The 15,751-nt window shown below is 43.7% G+C and overlaps 2 protein-coding genes across 3 annotated transcripts in view; one reads left to right on the forward strand and one right to left on the reverse strand.

Moving 5' to 3' along the window:
- Rnase13 (ribonuclease A family member 13 (inactive)) overlaps positions 1-15,751 on the reverse strand; it is a 41,638-nt gene that overhangs the window by 2,606 nt on the left and 23,281 nt on the right. Inside the window, exons 1-3 of one of the 2 annotated variants that reach the window (XM_076848138.2) lie at positions 14,586-14,678; positions 8,837-9,402; positions 892-1,020 (exon numbers count right to left, since the gene is read on the reverse strand). The gene's annotated coding sequence lies outside the window, so the exon portion shown is untranslated. Of the gene's footprint in view, positions 1-891; positions 1,021-8,836; positions 9,403-14,585; positions 14,679-15,751 lie in introns of those variants that run through there. The other variant, XM_077109133.1, reaches the window with a different exon arrangement.
- LOC143394584 (ribonuclease 8-like) lies at positions 8,502-9,008 on the forward strand. Its single transcript, XM_076849286.2, has one exon. It carries the CDS (start codon positions 8,502-8,504, stop codon positions 9,006-9,008), a length of 507 nt encoding a protein of 168 aa, XP_076705401.1.

Genomic DNA, 15,751 nt, shown 5'->3' on the forward strand with positions numbered 1-15,751 from the left:
CACCAATCCCAGCTTACTCAACCACCATGCACTTCCAGGTCTTGAGGATACCATGTTATATCTCATGGCAGCATTCATATTCATTAAAATGTACATCAAGAGCTTTCAGGTCAGTGTCTGACACCTGGTGAATACTCATAGTGTGAGCGCGAATCCATCAGTTATGCAGCCCTCACAATCTTAACCTCCCCCCATATTTGCCCCCCTCCCCCATTCCTATTTTTTCCTCTGTTCAGGCTCTCTCCTCTCCTGGATACCACACAAAAGAGGCTCAATTCAAATGTATTTTTCATACAACTGTCAGAGTAAAAATGTAGTCTCCTCTTTTGTCTGACACACTGCAACGGCTCCCTCCTACCTCCCAGGCCTTGCTTGTGCTTCTCAACCCCGAATGTTGCCCCTGCTCCCCCTCTTTGAGAGATAGGTCATACCAACACTCAGCCCTGAGGTCTCATTTCAGAAGTCTCTGCTTGGTTATGAAGGAAATGCCCTGATTCTTCTTAATTTATTTTGGCAGTACTGTGGATTGAACCCAAGGCTAGTTAAATGCTCTACCACTGAACTACATCCCCAGCCAGAAGTCTGTGCTTGGAAGACCTCCCCTATTGTGCACATCCAAGAAAGTGAGGAAAAAGCCCACCAAAACAGGTGGCTCATCACTCAAGACAACACTGAATGGGAGCCAATGAACTGTGTGGTTCCTGAGCCTGGCTTTGAAGAAGCCGACCAGAAAGGCTGTGATCTCAACCTTGAATCATGCTACCTCTTCCCTAGTCCCTCATGGCTGCAGCTTCCCTGAGAAGAGAGAGGCTTTTTATGCCTCTTGGACTTCTCTCCCTCCATTCCCTACTCACCATTACCACTTTTACTCCTCCCCACACCTCCGCTCACCTGTGCACGCAGGACTGCAGAGCTGCAGAACTGAGCAGCATGTTCAGTTCAGGACTTCATGCTTGATGACCAACCCACAGAGTTTGTTTCCTCTGCTGGGAGGTGGGATACCTTTTTCACCTCAGAAGGCTGCAAGAATAAAATCAGCAAACATGAAAGGGCTTTTAAATCATTAAACAATACATAAATGGAAAACCAGAAGACAGGTCTCCAAAGTTTACACACGAAGTCACTTTCCACATTTGCAAAGTCTTGTTTATTCCCTAAACAAGCACTCCCACCATCCCCAACCCCTGATTTGCCCACATAGAACCCCTTCCAAGTCCTATCTTAGAACTCATCTCCATGAAGTTTTTGATAATTTGAGACAATTTTTTAAAATAATCAGATGCCTGAAAACACTTTGACAAATATTGTGGACTTATCTATAATTCAGTGGGAAAAGCACACATAAAAACACATGTTACAAAAGCATGTGTGCAGGGCCAGAGGAGTCCTGGCTGGAGACAGAGCAATGGGCCTTCCGATTCCCAACTGTGGTTTCTGGTGTACTGGTCTCTAAAATTCTATCCTAAGCTGGATGCCATGGTGCATGCCTGTAATTTCAAAAGAACTGCTGGGAGGTTGAGGCAGGAGGATCACAAGTTTGAGGTCAGCCTCAGCAATTTAGCAAGATCCTCATCTGAGTTTAGTGAGACCCTGTCTCAAAATTAAAGTCCTGAGAATATAGCTCAATGGTCAAGTGCCCCTGGGTTCAATCCCCAGTATAATAAATTAACTTCTATCCTGGAAGTATGTATCCACACTATTACTTCACCCATTCTGACATTCTTCTCATGGTTTTATGTTCCCTACACCTGGGATTTTGGGGATTGTTACTCCATTACACTGGATTTTTTTTTTTTTTTTTTGAGAGAGAAACTTTAATATTTATTTTTTAGTTATCGGCGGATACAACATCTTTTGTTTGTATGTGGTGCTGAGGATCGAACCCGGGCCGCACGCATGCCAGGCGAGCGCACTACCACTTGAGCCACATCCCCAGCCCCCCATTACACTGGATTTTACATATAAAGAATTATCCTAAAGATGAAGAAACAGTTCTAGATAGTAGAACTTAGATATATGACTGTTCAAGATCACATTCTAATTCACTGGTTCCCAACCAGGGCAATTTGGTAGTCTGGAGATACTTTTGTTTGTCCTAACTGGGAGTTGCTACTGGAATGAGGCCAGGGATATTGCTAAACACCCCACATTGCACAGGAAAGCTCCCACAACAAAGAATTGTCCAGACCAAGATGTAAATGATGCTGAGATTGAGAAGCCCTTATCTAGTTAATGGCATAATCAAATTTCCTAACAAGAGCAGACTTAATTGTACCTTGTATATTTAAAAGAGTTGATTAAGCCAGACACAGTGGTACATTCCTATAATCCCAGCAACTCAGAAGACTAAGGCAGGAGAATCTCAAGTTTGTTGTTGTTGCTGTTTGTGGTGCTGGGGATCGAACCTGGGGCCTTGTACAAGTAAGGCAAGCACTCCACCAAATGAACTATATCCCCAACCCAGAAGAATCTCAAGTTTGAAACCAGTCTTGGCAACTTAGCAAGACAACTGTCTCAAAAAATAAAAAGGACTGGGGGTGTAGCTCAGTGGTGGAGCACCCCTTGGTTCAATCCTCAGTAATAAAAAATAAAAATTTTTTAAAAATTGGTAAACATCTGGAATTTACAATTACTTTTATTAAACCCATTTTGATTGTAACAGTGCTAATTCTTCTATCAGCAAAAGTACTGATGGTCAGCCAGGTGCTGTGGTACACAACTATAATACCAGTGGCTGGAGAGGCTGTGCAGGCGGATCTCAAATTCAAAGCCAATCTCAGCAATTTAGTAAGGCCCTAAGCATTTCAGTGAGACTCTTTCTCTGCATAAACCATAAAAAAGGGCTGGGGATGTGGCTCAGTGGTTAAGTGCACCTGGGTTCAATCCCCAGTGCCACACACACACACACAAAGAGTACTGACAGTTCACCCTGGAAACGATATAACCTTGAGGTCTTTTGGGAATCAATGATCTAAGTTGGAGGAAAATAATAAATACATATGAAGAAATAACCAAAGATTCAAAGCAGAAAATAATACTTCTTGAAGACAGTAAGAGCTATAGGGATGTAGAGATAAGAAAGATCTCCCTGAATTGGGGAAGGTCAGAATAAGTTTTACTGGGGAGGAGGGTGATAATCCTAGGGCCTTGGGACAGGTCTCACAAGGTAGTTAGGAGTTAAGTGGAGATAAAGAAGATATGAAAAGCATGTTTAAAGCCAGCTGTGGTGGAACATGCCGGCAATCCCAGAAACTCCAGAGGCTGAGGCGGAAGGATTGCAGGTTTGAGGCCAACTTGGGCAACTTAGCAAAACCCTGTCTCAAACTTTAAAAATTGAACCCAGAGTCCCTGCGTGGATGTGGGGGGGCGGAGGGAGAATGAGAATGAGAGAGACAGGAGGGAGGAGGAGGGTGGTGCAGGGAGGAGGGAGAGAGAAATTGTGTTTGAGAAAAGAGAGAAAACCTGTCTGATTTTCTCTCACTAAGTGTGAGAAAAGTCAGAGAAAAAGACAGGTTTTCCAGATCATGGCAGGCCTGAGTTTCAGGCTAAGGAATTTATACTTTATTCTGTACATAAATGGGGAGTGGGGGGCTGGCGGGGGCTCATGAGACTGAGCCAACTGGTGAAGCGTCTCACTCCCAGACCAGGTCCCTCTCTCCTTCCCCCTGGCTTGTCTAAAGGCCTAGGTCTGGGAGCCAAGGATTGCAACCTCCTGTCAGTGCTGCCTCCTCAAACCCACAGCTGTTCCAGGAAAGGTCATGGGAATTCAAAGACCCGAACAGAGTCCCGCATCTGACCCCAACTTGCTGTATGTTTCACTTTCCCCAAATATGAAAATGATCCCATTACCCTTATTTATCCAAGCATCAACAAAATTAGGATAACAGAACTTGGATCTGCTCCTGTGTGGAGGGAAACTCCCTCATGGCTTTCTATTGGTATCCAGAGGCTGTGTGGAACTCCGGAAGAGAGAGAGGCCTGGCTCTGAAGGGTGGGCACCCGTCCAGGCCCAGCCCTCTCTCCCCTCCTCCTGGCTCCTTCCCCAGGCAGCCCAGAGGAAACAGCAGCTGTTGTCCTGTGGGGGACACAGGCAGAGGTCCACCTGGCACTGTTAGGATTTTCACAACACCCATCCCAACTTACATATACAGGAGCCTAGGGACAGGTTAGGCCAACAGCAATGACCATGATAATAGAGGGAGAAGGAAGCTGGAGTAGAGGTTGCTCTCATGAAGGACTTTCTTCCCATCATCTTCTCTCCCACCATTTTTTCTTCTGTTCTAAGTGTCCCTTCTCCCTCTGAAAGACTCCCTGACCAGCGCTGGTCTTATATCTAATCCTTCATCTTTTCCTTTCTCCTATGGATACAGTGAAGGTAAAATAGCAAAATTATTCCACCAAGCACAAAGTGAAGCAGATCTTGCAAGCTGGGTAGTTTAGGTAAACAAACAAAAATCCTCTTTCTGACCAAATAACTGAAGCAAAGCAAAGGTTTCAGCCCGAATTGTACAGATGGTAGGTTCAACTCTTCTACTTCGATTTTCATGTGCAAACTTAAACCTTTACTCCCGCTTCCCTTTGACCTGAGACAGTGGGACCTTGTTTACTTCATCTGCACATAGCACTAAAGCCGCCTTCTGGAGAGACCAGCATAATGGAATTGAAGAGCAAGCTAGGACAATTATAATGACAGGAAAACACAAGAGCAGGGGGCAGTTCAAATCGTGGTTTGGAAACATCTCACTTTAGGAGAATGGGAAGTAGAAAGGAGACTGGGCTAGGAATTCAAATTAGCTTGAAGTCTTCTACCCCCTCCTCCCACCCCAGCCTCCACTTCAAGGGCTGGACTGGCCAGAGCTAATATGCATTTGGCCCAAAGTCTGCTTTAAAACATGGATTTTATCCCCAAGCATGTGTGTTTCCACAGCAGCAGGGGCATAACACTCTACCCAGAAGTTCAGCCTGCAAAGATTCAAGCACCTTTACAAAGAAGCTAAGGCCTAGCTGAGGGCAAACCGGCAGAGCCCAAGGCCTATGTAAACTTGTTCTTGATTCTCTTTTGCCACCTAGTGGCATTTCACCTCTCCAACACTATTTTTTTTCTTCCAGAGTTCCTTCGTCCTCACCCATGCAACCTCTCTACTGTTATAATCTGCACAGCAGCCACGTGGCGCTTTAAACAGGCCCTCCCTGCCTCTGCTTACAACCCTGCGGGGCTCCACATTGTACTCGGAATGGAAGTCCCAGCCCTTCCAATGTTCTCTAAGGCTTCCTACAGTCTGTCTCTGGCACCTCTCTTAACCCCTCATTCACTTTCTCTAGCCACACTAGTCACCTTGCCATTCCTCCAGCCCACCCACCCCCACTCCGGGGGACACTTGTGTGCTTTAACACTGGTATTGGACTCCTCTCTCTCTCCCTCCCTCCCTCTGTCTCTCTCTGGAACAGTTTTCCTGCAGCAGAGGGTGACTGACTCTTCATCTTCAAGTCTGTGTCCCAGAGTCACCTACTTCAATGACCCTGCTCAAAAATCACTGCCCACCAACCCCTATCCTGTTCTATATTTTTTTCTTAGCAATTATCACTTTGAGCAAAGTGTAGTTATTTATTTACTTATTTTGGTACTGGAGATTGAACCCAGGGGCACTTTAACCACTGCACCATATCCCCAGCCTCCCCTTTTTAAAAAATATCTTTAGTTTTAGATGGACACAATACCTTTATTTATTTATTTATTTTAATGTGGCACTGAGGATCGAACCCAGTGCCTCACAAGTACGAAGCATGTGTTCCACCACTGAGTTACAACCCCAGCACCCCCAGCCCTGTTTATATTTTTATTTATTTAATTTTTTAAAAATATTTTTAAGTTGTTGATGGACCTTTATTTTATTTATTTGTATGTGGGACTGAGAATCGAACCCAGTGCCTCACACATGCTAGGCAAGCATGTTACCACTGAGCCACAACTCCAGCCCCTGGAGTCTCATTAAGGGTCTCATTAAGTTGCTTAGGGTCTCCCTAAGTTGCTGAGGCTGGTTTGAACTTGAGATCCTCCTTCCTTGGCCTTCCCAGCCACTGGAATTACAGACGTATGCCACCATGCCTGGATTTATTTATTTATTTATTTATTTACTTACTTATAGTGCTGGGGATTGAACTCAGGGGCATTGGACCACTGAGTCACATCCCCAGCCATATTTGTATTATTTAGAGACAGGATTTCACTGAGCACTTCACCATTGTTGAGGCTGGCTTTGAACCTGTAATCCTCCTATCTCATCGCCCTAGTCGCTGGGATTACAAGTGTGTGCCACCACGCCCAGCCTATATTCATTTTTTTAATGTCTTTCCTCAATGGAATGTAAGCTCCAGAAAGTCAGGGACTTTAATCTTTTTTGTTCACAGAAGTATCCCAAGTACCTTGCCACATAGAAGTAAATATCAGTAAATATCTGTTGACAATACAAATAAAACTGAACCTGAAAATACTCTTTTTTTTTTTTTTTTTTTTTTTGTACCAGGGACTGAACCCAGGGGTGCTTAGCCACTGTCACTGAGCTACATCCCAAACCCTTTTATAATTTTTTATTTTGAGACAGGGTCTCACTGGTGACTTTGAACCTTCGATCCTCTTGCCTCAGTCTTCTGAGCCACTGGGATTACAGGCGTGTCCCACCACACCTGGCTGAGATTACCTCCTATTTACAGGTGAACTCTGAAAACAAAAATACTATTCATCTTGGTTTCCCAAGCCTTCTCCTCCACAGATGATGATGCTTCTCTAACTGACTGACAGTTTTCTGAAGTGTCATACTGTCATGGAAGTCCCTGGAGCAGCCCCTACCCAGGCTGTAACCATCACGAGGAATAGGAATTACTCCGTGAAGGAAGGGCTGGGGCAGGGCAGCATTTCAAATGTAATCACTTGGGTAATGATTAAGTTTTGCAACTTTCAATGAAATAGGGAGGGAAAGAGAAAGAATGAGAGGTGTTGGGCACCTTCTCCCATAAAGTCAGGTGCCCTTGGTCAGCACCTGGAATTGCAGAGGCCCAGAGAAATGAATCACCTTAGCACAGCTGAGTTCCAGGGGTGGTGCTGAGCATTGTGACTGGGATGAGTCATCCACTTCCCTTGTCTCCTCCAGCATCTCCAAAAGATAAGCCATACACCTGCCTGACATGAAACCATACAAACTGACCTTCTAAGCTATTCTACCTGTTCCTCAGGTCAGAGCAAAAACAATCCTTAACACCACTGATGGACTCTTCCCCGAATCATGAACCAGAGGAAGAGATGACAGCGCTCCCTGAAATTCATTTGGGTTGACACTTTGATCAGGTGCTTTATTAAACAGTCATTAAAACCAGGTGGCCAGGGTCCAATTACTGTATACTCTTTGAATTTGTGGACTCAAGCTTCCTCATTGCTGAACACGTTTAGGCAGGTTCAGCAGCTCTATAGGCATGCACTTATTTAGGATATGTAAGTGGAGAGGCATGAACCTGATTCATTTCCTGATCTCACCCCAGGGAAGCTCCCCAGTCCACCCCCAAGCAGAAGCAGCATAGCTCAGATCATCGGCTCTTAAGGAGTTGGCAGTGAGCAGAGGCTCTCAGAGGTCTGACAGCCCAGCAGAGTTGGATACAGCCTCAGCCCCCTGAAGGGGAGTCACCACGCAAGGACTCAGTAGGGAGGTGAGGCCTGCAGCAAGATACTGTGACAAGAAAGGATGGAGAAGGAAGGATGGTTCTGACCAGATGAAGAATGAGCAGATGGACAAAGGAGGGACTCAGGTTAGAGGAGATGAGGATACACGGAGGTGGGGGAGGTAGAGTGAGGGACAGTGATGTTAAAGATGGAGGTATGAGACAGAAAAACAATGGGGACATGAGGATTTGGAATTGAGGATATGGAGGGGATGAGACACAGACACAGAAACATGAGGACACAGGGAGGATGAGGCCTGAAGAAGAGAAGGCAGAACAAAGAAAGAAAGGCAATGGGGACAGAATGCTGGAAGGTAGGGATACAAGGGGAATGAAACCATAGGATTAGGGGATGGGGTCACAGTAGCTGTGGGCACACAGAGGGAGAAGAAGAGATGAGACAGAGTGAGGAAAGGAGACACAGTACGGTAAGCAGGGCCTGGTGGTGCACACCTGTAATTCAGTGGCTTAGGAGCCTGAGGCAGAAAGAATCACAAGTTCAAAGCCAGCCTCAGCAATTTAGTGAAGCCTTAAGCAGCTTAGTGAGACTCTGTCTCAAAAATTAAAAGGACTGGGGATGTGGTTCAGTGGTTAGGGGTCCCTGGGTTCAATCTCTGGTACCAAAAAAAAAAAAAAGAAATAAAGAAAAAGAAAGACATGGTATGGTAGAGAGATTAGCTAGAATAAGCAGATACAGGAAGGCAATACTCTCAACTGCATACTTCTGAATACCTCTGCTGTCTGTTCCTAGCAAACCCAGCCTTCCATCCTGACAGGTCCTCTCAGGAGAGATGACACCAGCCAGACCAGGATTCTACCCCCTGCTGCTGCTCCTGCTGCTGGGACTGTGGGTTCCTGAAACCCCAGTCAGTGCCAAGCCCAAGAACATGACCTCATCTCAGTGGTTTGAAACTCAGCACGTGCAGCCCAAGCCGCAAGCATGCAACTCAGCCATGGGTCACGTCAACAAGTTCACAAAACACTGCAAAAACCTCAACACCTTCCTGCATGAATCCTTCTCCAGTGTGGCCACCACCTGCCAGACCGCCAACATAACCTGCAAGAACAACCATGAAAACTGCCACCAGAGCTCAGGACCTGTGTCCCTCACCATGTGTACACTCACCTCAGGGAAGTATCCGAACTGTAGGTACAAAGAGAAGCATCTGAATGCACCTTACATAGTAGCCTGTGACCCTCCCCAGAAAGGGGAGTCTGAGAAATTTCAGTTGGTTCCGGTGCACTTGGATGAAGTCCTTCAGGTTTCCAGACTTTCTGACTCTTTGGTTGGGTCTTAATGCCTTCTCCAGGCCTCTGCACCGATCCTCCTTGGCTCCTTCTCCACCCAGAGTGTTCTCTTCCTTTCATCTCTGAGGGCTCTTCCTGGTTCAGGCTCTTTGGAGAAGCTGACAGGGAGCTGAGGCTGATACGTTGGTGGGCTGAGCTCCGAGAAGATGGTCTTTCATCTTTTTATTGCTGTTTTCCCAGAAACTTATCTCCAAGAGAGGGGCTGAGCAAACTCAGGTTCATAGGTTCCCTGGTCTATACCTTTAAACATCTCTCCCTCATCCCATCTTGTCATGACAGCATGATAAGAGAGGAAATAAATGGAGAAGGGGTGAGTAGAATTTATAGACAGCTCTGTTTCCATTCCTAAACCAGAAGTCTTCCCAGCTCTGATGTGGAGGTCACCTGTTATGGGGAGAGGGGGTCGGAAGGAAAGAGGAAGACAAAGAAATGCCACATGATATTTATGTAACACGTCACACTTTTCACAATATATCCACAGGAATCCTGACAGGGATTGCTTGCCTCCTTTATGGACGAGGAAATTGAGATTTCAGAAGGCTTAATCAATTAAAGAGCTTGTCTGATTGGTTAGAAGCAGCACCTGGAATTGAAAATTGATGTCCTGAATCGCAACACAGTGCTACTAAACCAACTGGGTACAAAAGCAGACCAATACAGGTACAAGAGGAGAAGTAGGTTAGAGTTCACCCATGCCGAAAGGAGTACTGAGAGTCCTACAGAGCCAGTTACCCCATGTTGGCTGCAATCAAGGTCATTACCTCTCCAGCCAAGAGATCTTTTTATGAGGTGCCAGGGGATCTTGATTCATTCTCTCTCTCTCCCTCTCTAACTGCCCCTCCCCCTTCTCTAGCCCACTGCTATTCTGACCTGGGCTCTGGGCCTGGTTCTGGGTAGATCCCTTTGGCCTGAAGGCATAGGGTAAGGGGAGTGTCCCAGCTTCATCCCTCTGTTCTGGGATCACATTTCCCTTGACCTTAAGGGACTTCCGTGGCCCAGAGCCTGCTTGTCACAAACAGCCTGGTGGAGCTGCCGGAGCTTCCTTCCTCGTGATAATGATCTCCCTGCCTCAGTGCTGCCCTGGCTCTCCCAGCTGGCAGCCTGCCCAAGACCGAGGGGCTGAGATGTGGAAATGCTGCCTCCTTGTCCCCCTTGGCTGCAGACACCATTGCTGCTTCTAGTGAACAGAGCTACAGAAGCTCTGGCTTTATATTGGCTCAGTCCTAAAAGCCCCTTCGGCATTGCCTGCATCCCTGACCATTACCAGCCCCTTCTCTCTTCCTTCATCACAGTCCCAAAAAAACTGCACTGTGTCCCCTGCCCACCCTGTTTCAGACCCAATCACACTGCTAGACCTTCCCAGCCCTGTAGAGGGTTCTACTCATCCCTCCCCAGCCCTGCTCCATCACTCCTAACCAGAACCCGAAAAACTTTGGGTCCTGAAAGAAGTGGGTGTACATCCTGTCCCAGTTGTTCCTGGCTATGTGACCTTGAGCAAATTACTGAACATTTCTGCAGGTCTGTCCACAAAGCAAAATGGGAATAGTTCTACCTACCAAACAGGATTGCAGGAAGATTTAGAAGTGATATTTAAGAAGCTCTTAAATGGGTAATGGCAACGAGTCATAGTGGTGATAGTAGCAATATCCACCTTTGACAAAGAGCAGACCAGGGCAAATACCCCATGCAAGTCTCCCAAGGACTTTATTCTGCTAAAGTAAAGCCAATGCATGAGCTAGAGGATGACCTCTGAAGCAGGGTCCTGCTAGAGACCAGGGAGAAGATAGAAGGAGGATGATCAAAAGAAAGGAGAGGCTGGGCGAGGTGGTGTACACCAATAATCCCAGTGGTTGGGAAAGCTGAGGCAGGAGGATAGCAATTTCAAAGGCAGCCTCTGCAACTTAGCAAGACTCTAACCAACTCTGTGAGACCCTGTCTCTAAATAAAAATATTAAAAAGGGCTGGGGATGTGGCTCACTGGTTAAGTGCCCCTGGGTTCAAGCCCTAGTACCAAAAAGAGAGAAAGAGGCGGGAATAATTACAGCCTTGGGGAACAGAACACTGAGCAATTCAGACAGAATGTGAGGCCAGTAAGTTGAGGAGTTGGCCTTCACAGGCTGGAAAGTAGAGGAGCACTAACTGCACATTGTGGCCAAATGCCACACAACTGAGTGTGAAAGTCTATATTTCCTGGAAACAGAGCATTGCCATCATAGAATGGGCTTCTGGAATACTCACATAAATCTGAAGATTCATCCTAAATCCTTATTTTGTAGTCTTGTAGTCACCATACTATACATTTATCATTCTAAATAGATAATTTGCAACTAAAATGCATAAAAAGACAAGATATTTGTGGGCACCTGATTTTTTTTCTCTTCATTTTATTCTTTTTTTCACATCTCTTTTTATATTCTTTACTGATGCTTGTTCTTATGGATATTATAGTTTTGTATATAGACATCCTCCTTACAAAATTTTGAACTTGCTAAAATTATGCTTTCAGTGCATCCTAACAGAATGAAAAGACATTCAATTGGGGCTGGGGATGTGGCTCAAGCAGTAGTACGCTCGCCTGGCATGCGCTGGTCGCTGGGTTCGATCCTCAGCACCACATAAAAATAAAATAAAGATGTTGTGTCCACTGAAAACTAAAAAATAAATATTAAAAAATTCTCTCTCTCTCTCTCTCTCTCTCTCTCTCTCTCTCTCTCTAAAAAAAAAAAAAAGGCATTCAATTGGACTTTTTTCTTGACTCACTACCTAAATACTATTAAATACTTTAAAGCAGGGCTGGAGTATACCTCAGTGGTAGAGCACTTACCTAGCATGCACAAGGCCCTGAGTTTGATCTCCAGGAACACACATGGGTGCACACAAGTGTGCACACATGCAAAAAACCAAAGTTCTAAGGCAATCTGTGGTGACAGAGGCTGAAATAATTACAGCCTTGGGGAAGTACTAACTGGGAAGTGGTATGGGGGTATCTTCTGAGAAGCTGGAGATTACAGTGTGAAAACTCATTGAACTGTACACTTAAGATCTGAGTGCTTTACTTTATGGAAGTGAATTAAAATCCTCCAAAATACATAGTTATTAAGGATTCTTAAGGGTGATTTATTTACATGATAAATGCTAATACACTATTGTATTCTAAAAAGTTTATCAATGGGGTGCTCACACCTGTAATCCTAGAGACTCTGGTGTCTGGGGCAAGAAGATCAAAAGTTCAAGGCCAGCCTCAGCAACTTAGCAAATTCCCAAGCAATTTAGCAATACTCTGTCTCAAAATAAAACATAAAAAGGGCTGTGGATATGACTCTGTTGTTAAGCTCCCCTGGGTTCAATCCCAGGGACTAAAAATATAAAATAAAATATTATCATATAATTAAATAATAGAATTACAACATAATTTCTATTATTCTTCCATGCACTCTTCATTAAATTAAATAGCACTTGTATCATTTATTAAATTGTTATAAATACTTTGGGCTCAAGAAATACATAAAGTTCCTCCTCAGGTTATATAGCTAGCATACTTTCCCCTATTATTTATATTACCTGTGAACTAATTTTGTCTTTTTTGATTATGTGAAAAATTTTAAGAATTATTTTATATATAATATTATTATAGGCTTTTACAGCCATTAATTATTAAAATAATTTTTCTTTTCTTTTTTTAATATTAGTTTTTTAGTTGTACACAATACCTTTATTTTGTTTATTTGTTTTTATGTGGTGCTGAGGATCGAACCCAGGGCCTCGCATGTGCTAGGTGAGCACTCTACCGCTGAGCCACAACCCCTGCCAAAATAATTTTTTTTTATACTAATAAATATGTATTTATACTTCCAGTTGATGACAGATTTTCAAAACTTTTAAAAGTTCATAAGGGGAATTTCACTCCAATATCTCACCAATATTTCACCAATAGTTGAAAGTGACACTTTGATGTTAACAGTGAATCCAAATGTCCTGCCTTGTTCTCAAAACTGCTGTTTTAGCTCATTGTATTTCACAGTTACCCATTCCCTCAAATGATCTTGATCAAAGTCAAGTTTAGCGATGCCAGGTATAATGCTGAAACAGGCATTTGGCTAGTGAAGTTCAAGATAAAAATAATTTGGGCCAAAAACCCAGGTTGGCTGAACCTCGATGCATTCTTACTTGAAAGTTAAAGAATGGAGGGGAAAGTTAAAGAAATGAAAAAGTAGACTGATGAGTTATGAAAGATTTCTGTTTCAGGGGTGGGATCCTGGAGGTGGGTGGAAGACAGGGGATCCAGGGGACTGAGACCCACCCTTGACTAGATAATTTTATTTTATTCTATTTTATTTTTTTTTTAAAGAGAGAGTGAGAGATGGAGAGAGAGAGAGAGAGAGAGAGAGAGAGAGAGAGAGAGAGAGAGAGAATTTTTTAATATTTATTTTTTAGTTTTCGGCGGACACAACATCTTTGTTTGTATGTGGTGCTGAGAATCGAACCCAGGCCGCACGCATGCCAGGCAAGCGCGCTACCATTTGAGCCACATCCCCAGCCCCGACTAGATAATTTTAAAGAAAATTGTTTCAATCTGGATCCAAGGAGCATAAATGAAGTCCAGTAAAGAACATAACCCTAGAAGTAGAGCAGAAGTGAGCTGGCTTTCCTAGGAAAGCAACTAACTACCTGAGACAGATTAGGTAGGAGACTTCTACAGCTCCTTAATTCCCAGAAGTCTCCACATACTGCAGTAAAAGAGCCATTGACATTATGAAGAGAACTAACAGGATGAATGTAAAGAGAAGGCTTCTGACTGAAAGGGCAGGGTGTCGAAAGAGGAAATGCCCTTGAAATTGGGACTCTTCTCTTCACATTGATTTCTTTGGCCCTTTTTATGTTGTCAGTGGCTCCGGGAGAGAACACTTGAGCTGTGGTAGCAAAAAGTGCACCAGTAGCAACACCCAGGGGTTTCTCTTTGGGAGAACTTTGACCCATTTCACCATATTTCTTCTGAGCTCCTGTATGACTAGGTTTCAAAGTGCTCCAAAGACTTTAGATTCTCCTCCTTCCCCCATTCCACCATCAAGAAGCAAAAAAAGGGCTGGGCTTGTGGCTCAGTGGTAAAGCCCTTGCCTAGCATATGTGAGGCACTGGGTTCCATCCTCAGCACCACATGAAAATAAATAAATAAAATAAAGGTATCATATGCATCTACAACTAAATATATTTTTTAATTAAAAAAAAAAGAGGCAGAAAGAAGAGCAATTACAACTTTTGCCTAGATGTTAACCTCTGGGAGACTCCAAAGCCAGTAAGCTTGTAGCATCCATGAAACCACAGAAGCATGAGAAAGCCCACAGTTTACAAAGGAGAGGTAACAAAAGATATCACCATAATTAAAAAATATATACACTATGACAGAAATGCCTCTTAACTTAGGGAGGTGGGAGTTTCCTCATCCATAGATACCACCTTTCTAAGAGTATTATATGGATTAAATGCAATGAGGCATATAAAGCACTTAGTGGCTGGCTTGTAGGGAAAGTTGGAGAAGCATTAGCACTTTTTAATAATGTACTTATTACCATGGTGTCAAATGTGGAGAGGTCAAACCTGTGATGAGAGGAGTAGGCCCAACTTCTAGGACAGAACAAAGGATTGAAACAAAGTAAGCCAAATACTTCTTCATGGTCCACTTGCCCAAAAATCTCCTATTCAAAAAAAAAAAAAAGTAAGTTTCAAGATCAGATACAAAAAGACAATATGCGTTAATTTTTCTAGGTAAGATCATTTTCAGAGGTTGAGGGTGCATTCAATGGGAAAGGGGGAAAATGTCTATCAAGAATTTCTGTTGGGCTGGGGATGTGGCTCAAGCGATAGCGGGCTGGCCTGGCATGCATGCAGCCCGGTTCGATCCTCAGCATCACATACAAATAAAGATGTTGTGTCCGCCGAAAACTAAAAAATAAATATTAAAAAAATTCTCTCTCTCTCTCTCTCTCTCTCTCTCTCTCTCTTAAAAAATGTTTTTTCTGTTAAGGCCTGGGGATATAGCTCAGTTGGTATAGTGCTTGCCTCACATGCACAAGGCCCTGGGTTCAATCCCCAGCATTAAAAAAAAAAAAAGAAGAATTTCTGTTAAGACAACTTTACTTAAGAGAAGTTTTTCTTAGCTCTGCCCTCCATAAATCCAAGAATCCAAAGATATGAAAAGAAGTCAGGAGACTGAGGGCCACTAATTTTTGATGGTACCCTCTGTGACCACTCCTATCCAAAGGGTTCAATTATCACAGCAATTGATGGAGAGCAGGCTCTGATGACATTTACAACTTCCCCTCCTGAGATATTTAAGCCTTAAGTGACTTTAGTATCCGCTCACCTCCATCATGAAAGACCATTTATATTTTTGTCTCCCTCTGATTCAGCTCCATTTTCTAGTTCATCTTTTATTACTAAAACTCTCCACCAATGTTCATGGCTCATGATCCTCCACTGCTTTCATCGATAAATAACTTTGGGAAAACATCATGGTCATTACTTTCTATAGCTTTTACATGAAAACTTAATTGAACCTACACATTTAAAACATGAACTGAACCTAGCATGAATTAGTACAAATTCTTGCTTGGGCCATGGCATTTGTCACAAAATGAAATATCACATCTGCATGGCTTGAGACTCTTTTAGTAGATAGTCATAAAATTACGATGTTGCAAGATGTCTTGTCTAGTGACTCAGAAATTATCTAATT

Source organism: Callospermophilus lateralis, chromosome 3 (genome assembly GCF_048772815.1).
Source record: "Callospermophilus lateralis isolate mCalLat2 chromosome 3, mCalLat2.hap1, whole genome shotgun sequence".
NCBI classification, from domain to species: domain Eukaryota; kingdom Metazoa; phylum Chordata; class Mammalia; order Rodentia; family Sciuridae; genus Callospermophilus; species Callospermophilus lateralis.

What these genes read in the sequence shown, in the direction of transcription:
- LOC143394584 (XM_076849286.2), top strand. Translation starts at nt 8,502, where the DNA reads ATGACACCAGCCAGACCAGGATTCTACCCCCTGCTGCTGCTCCTGCTG.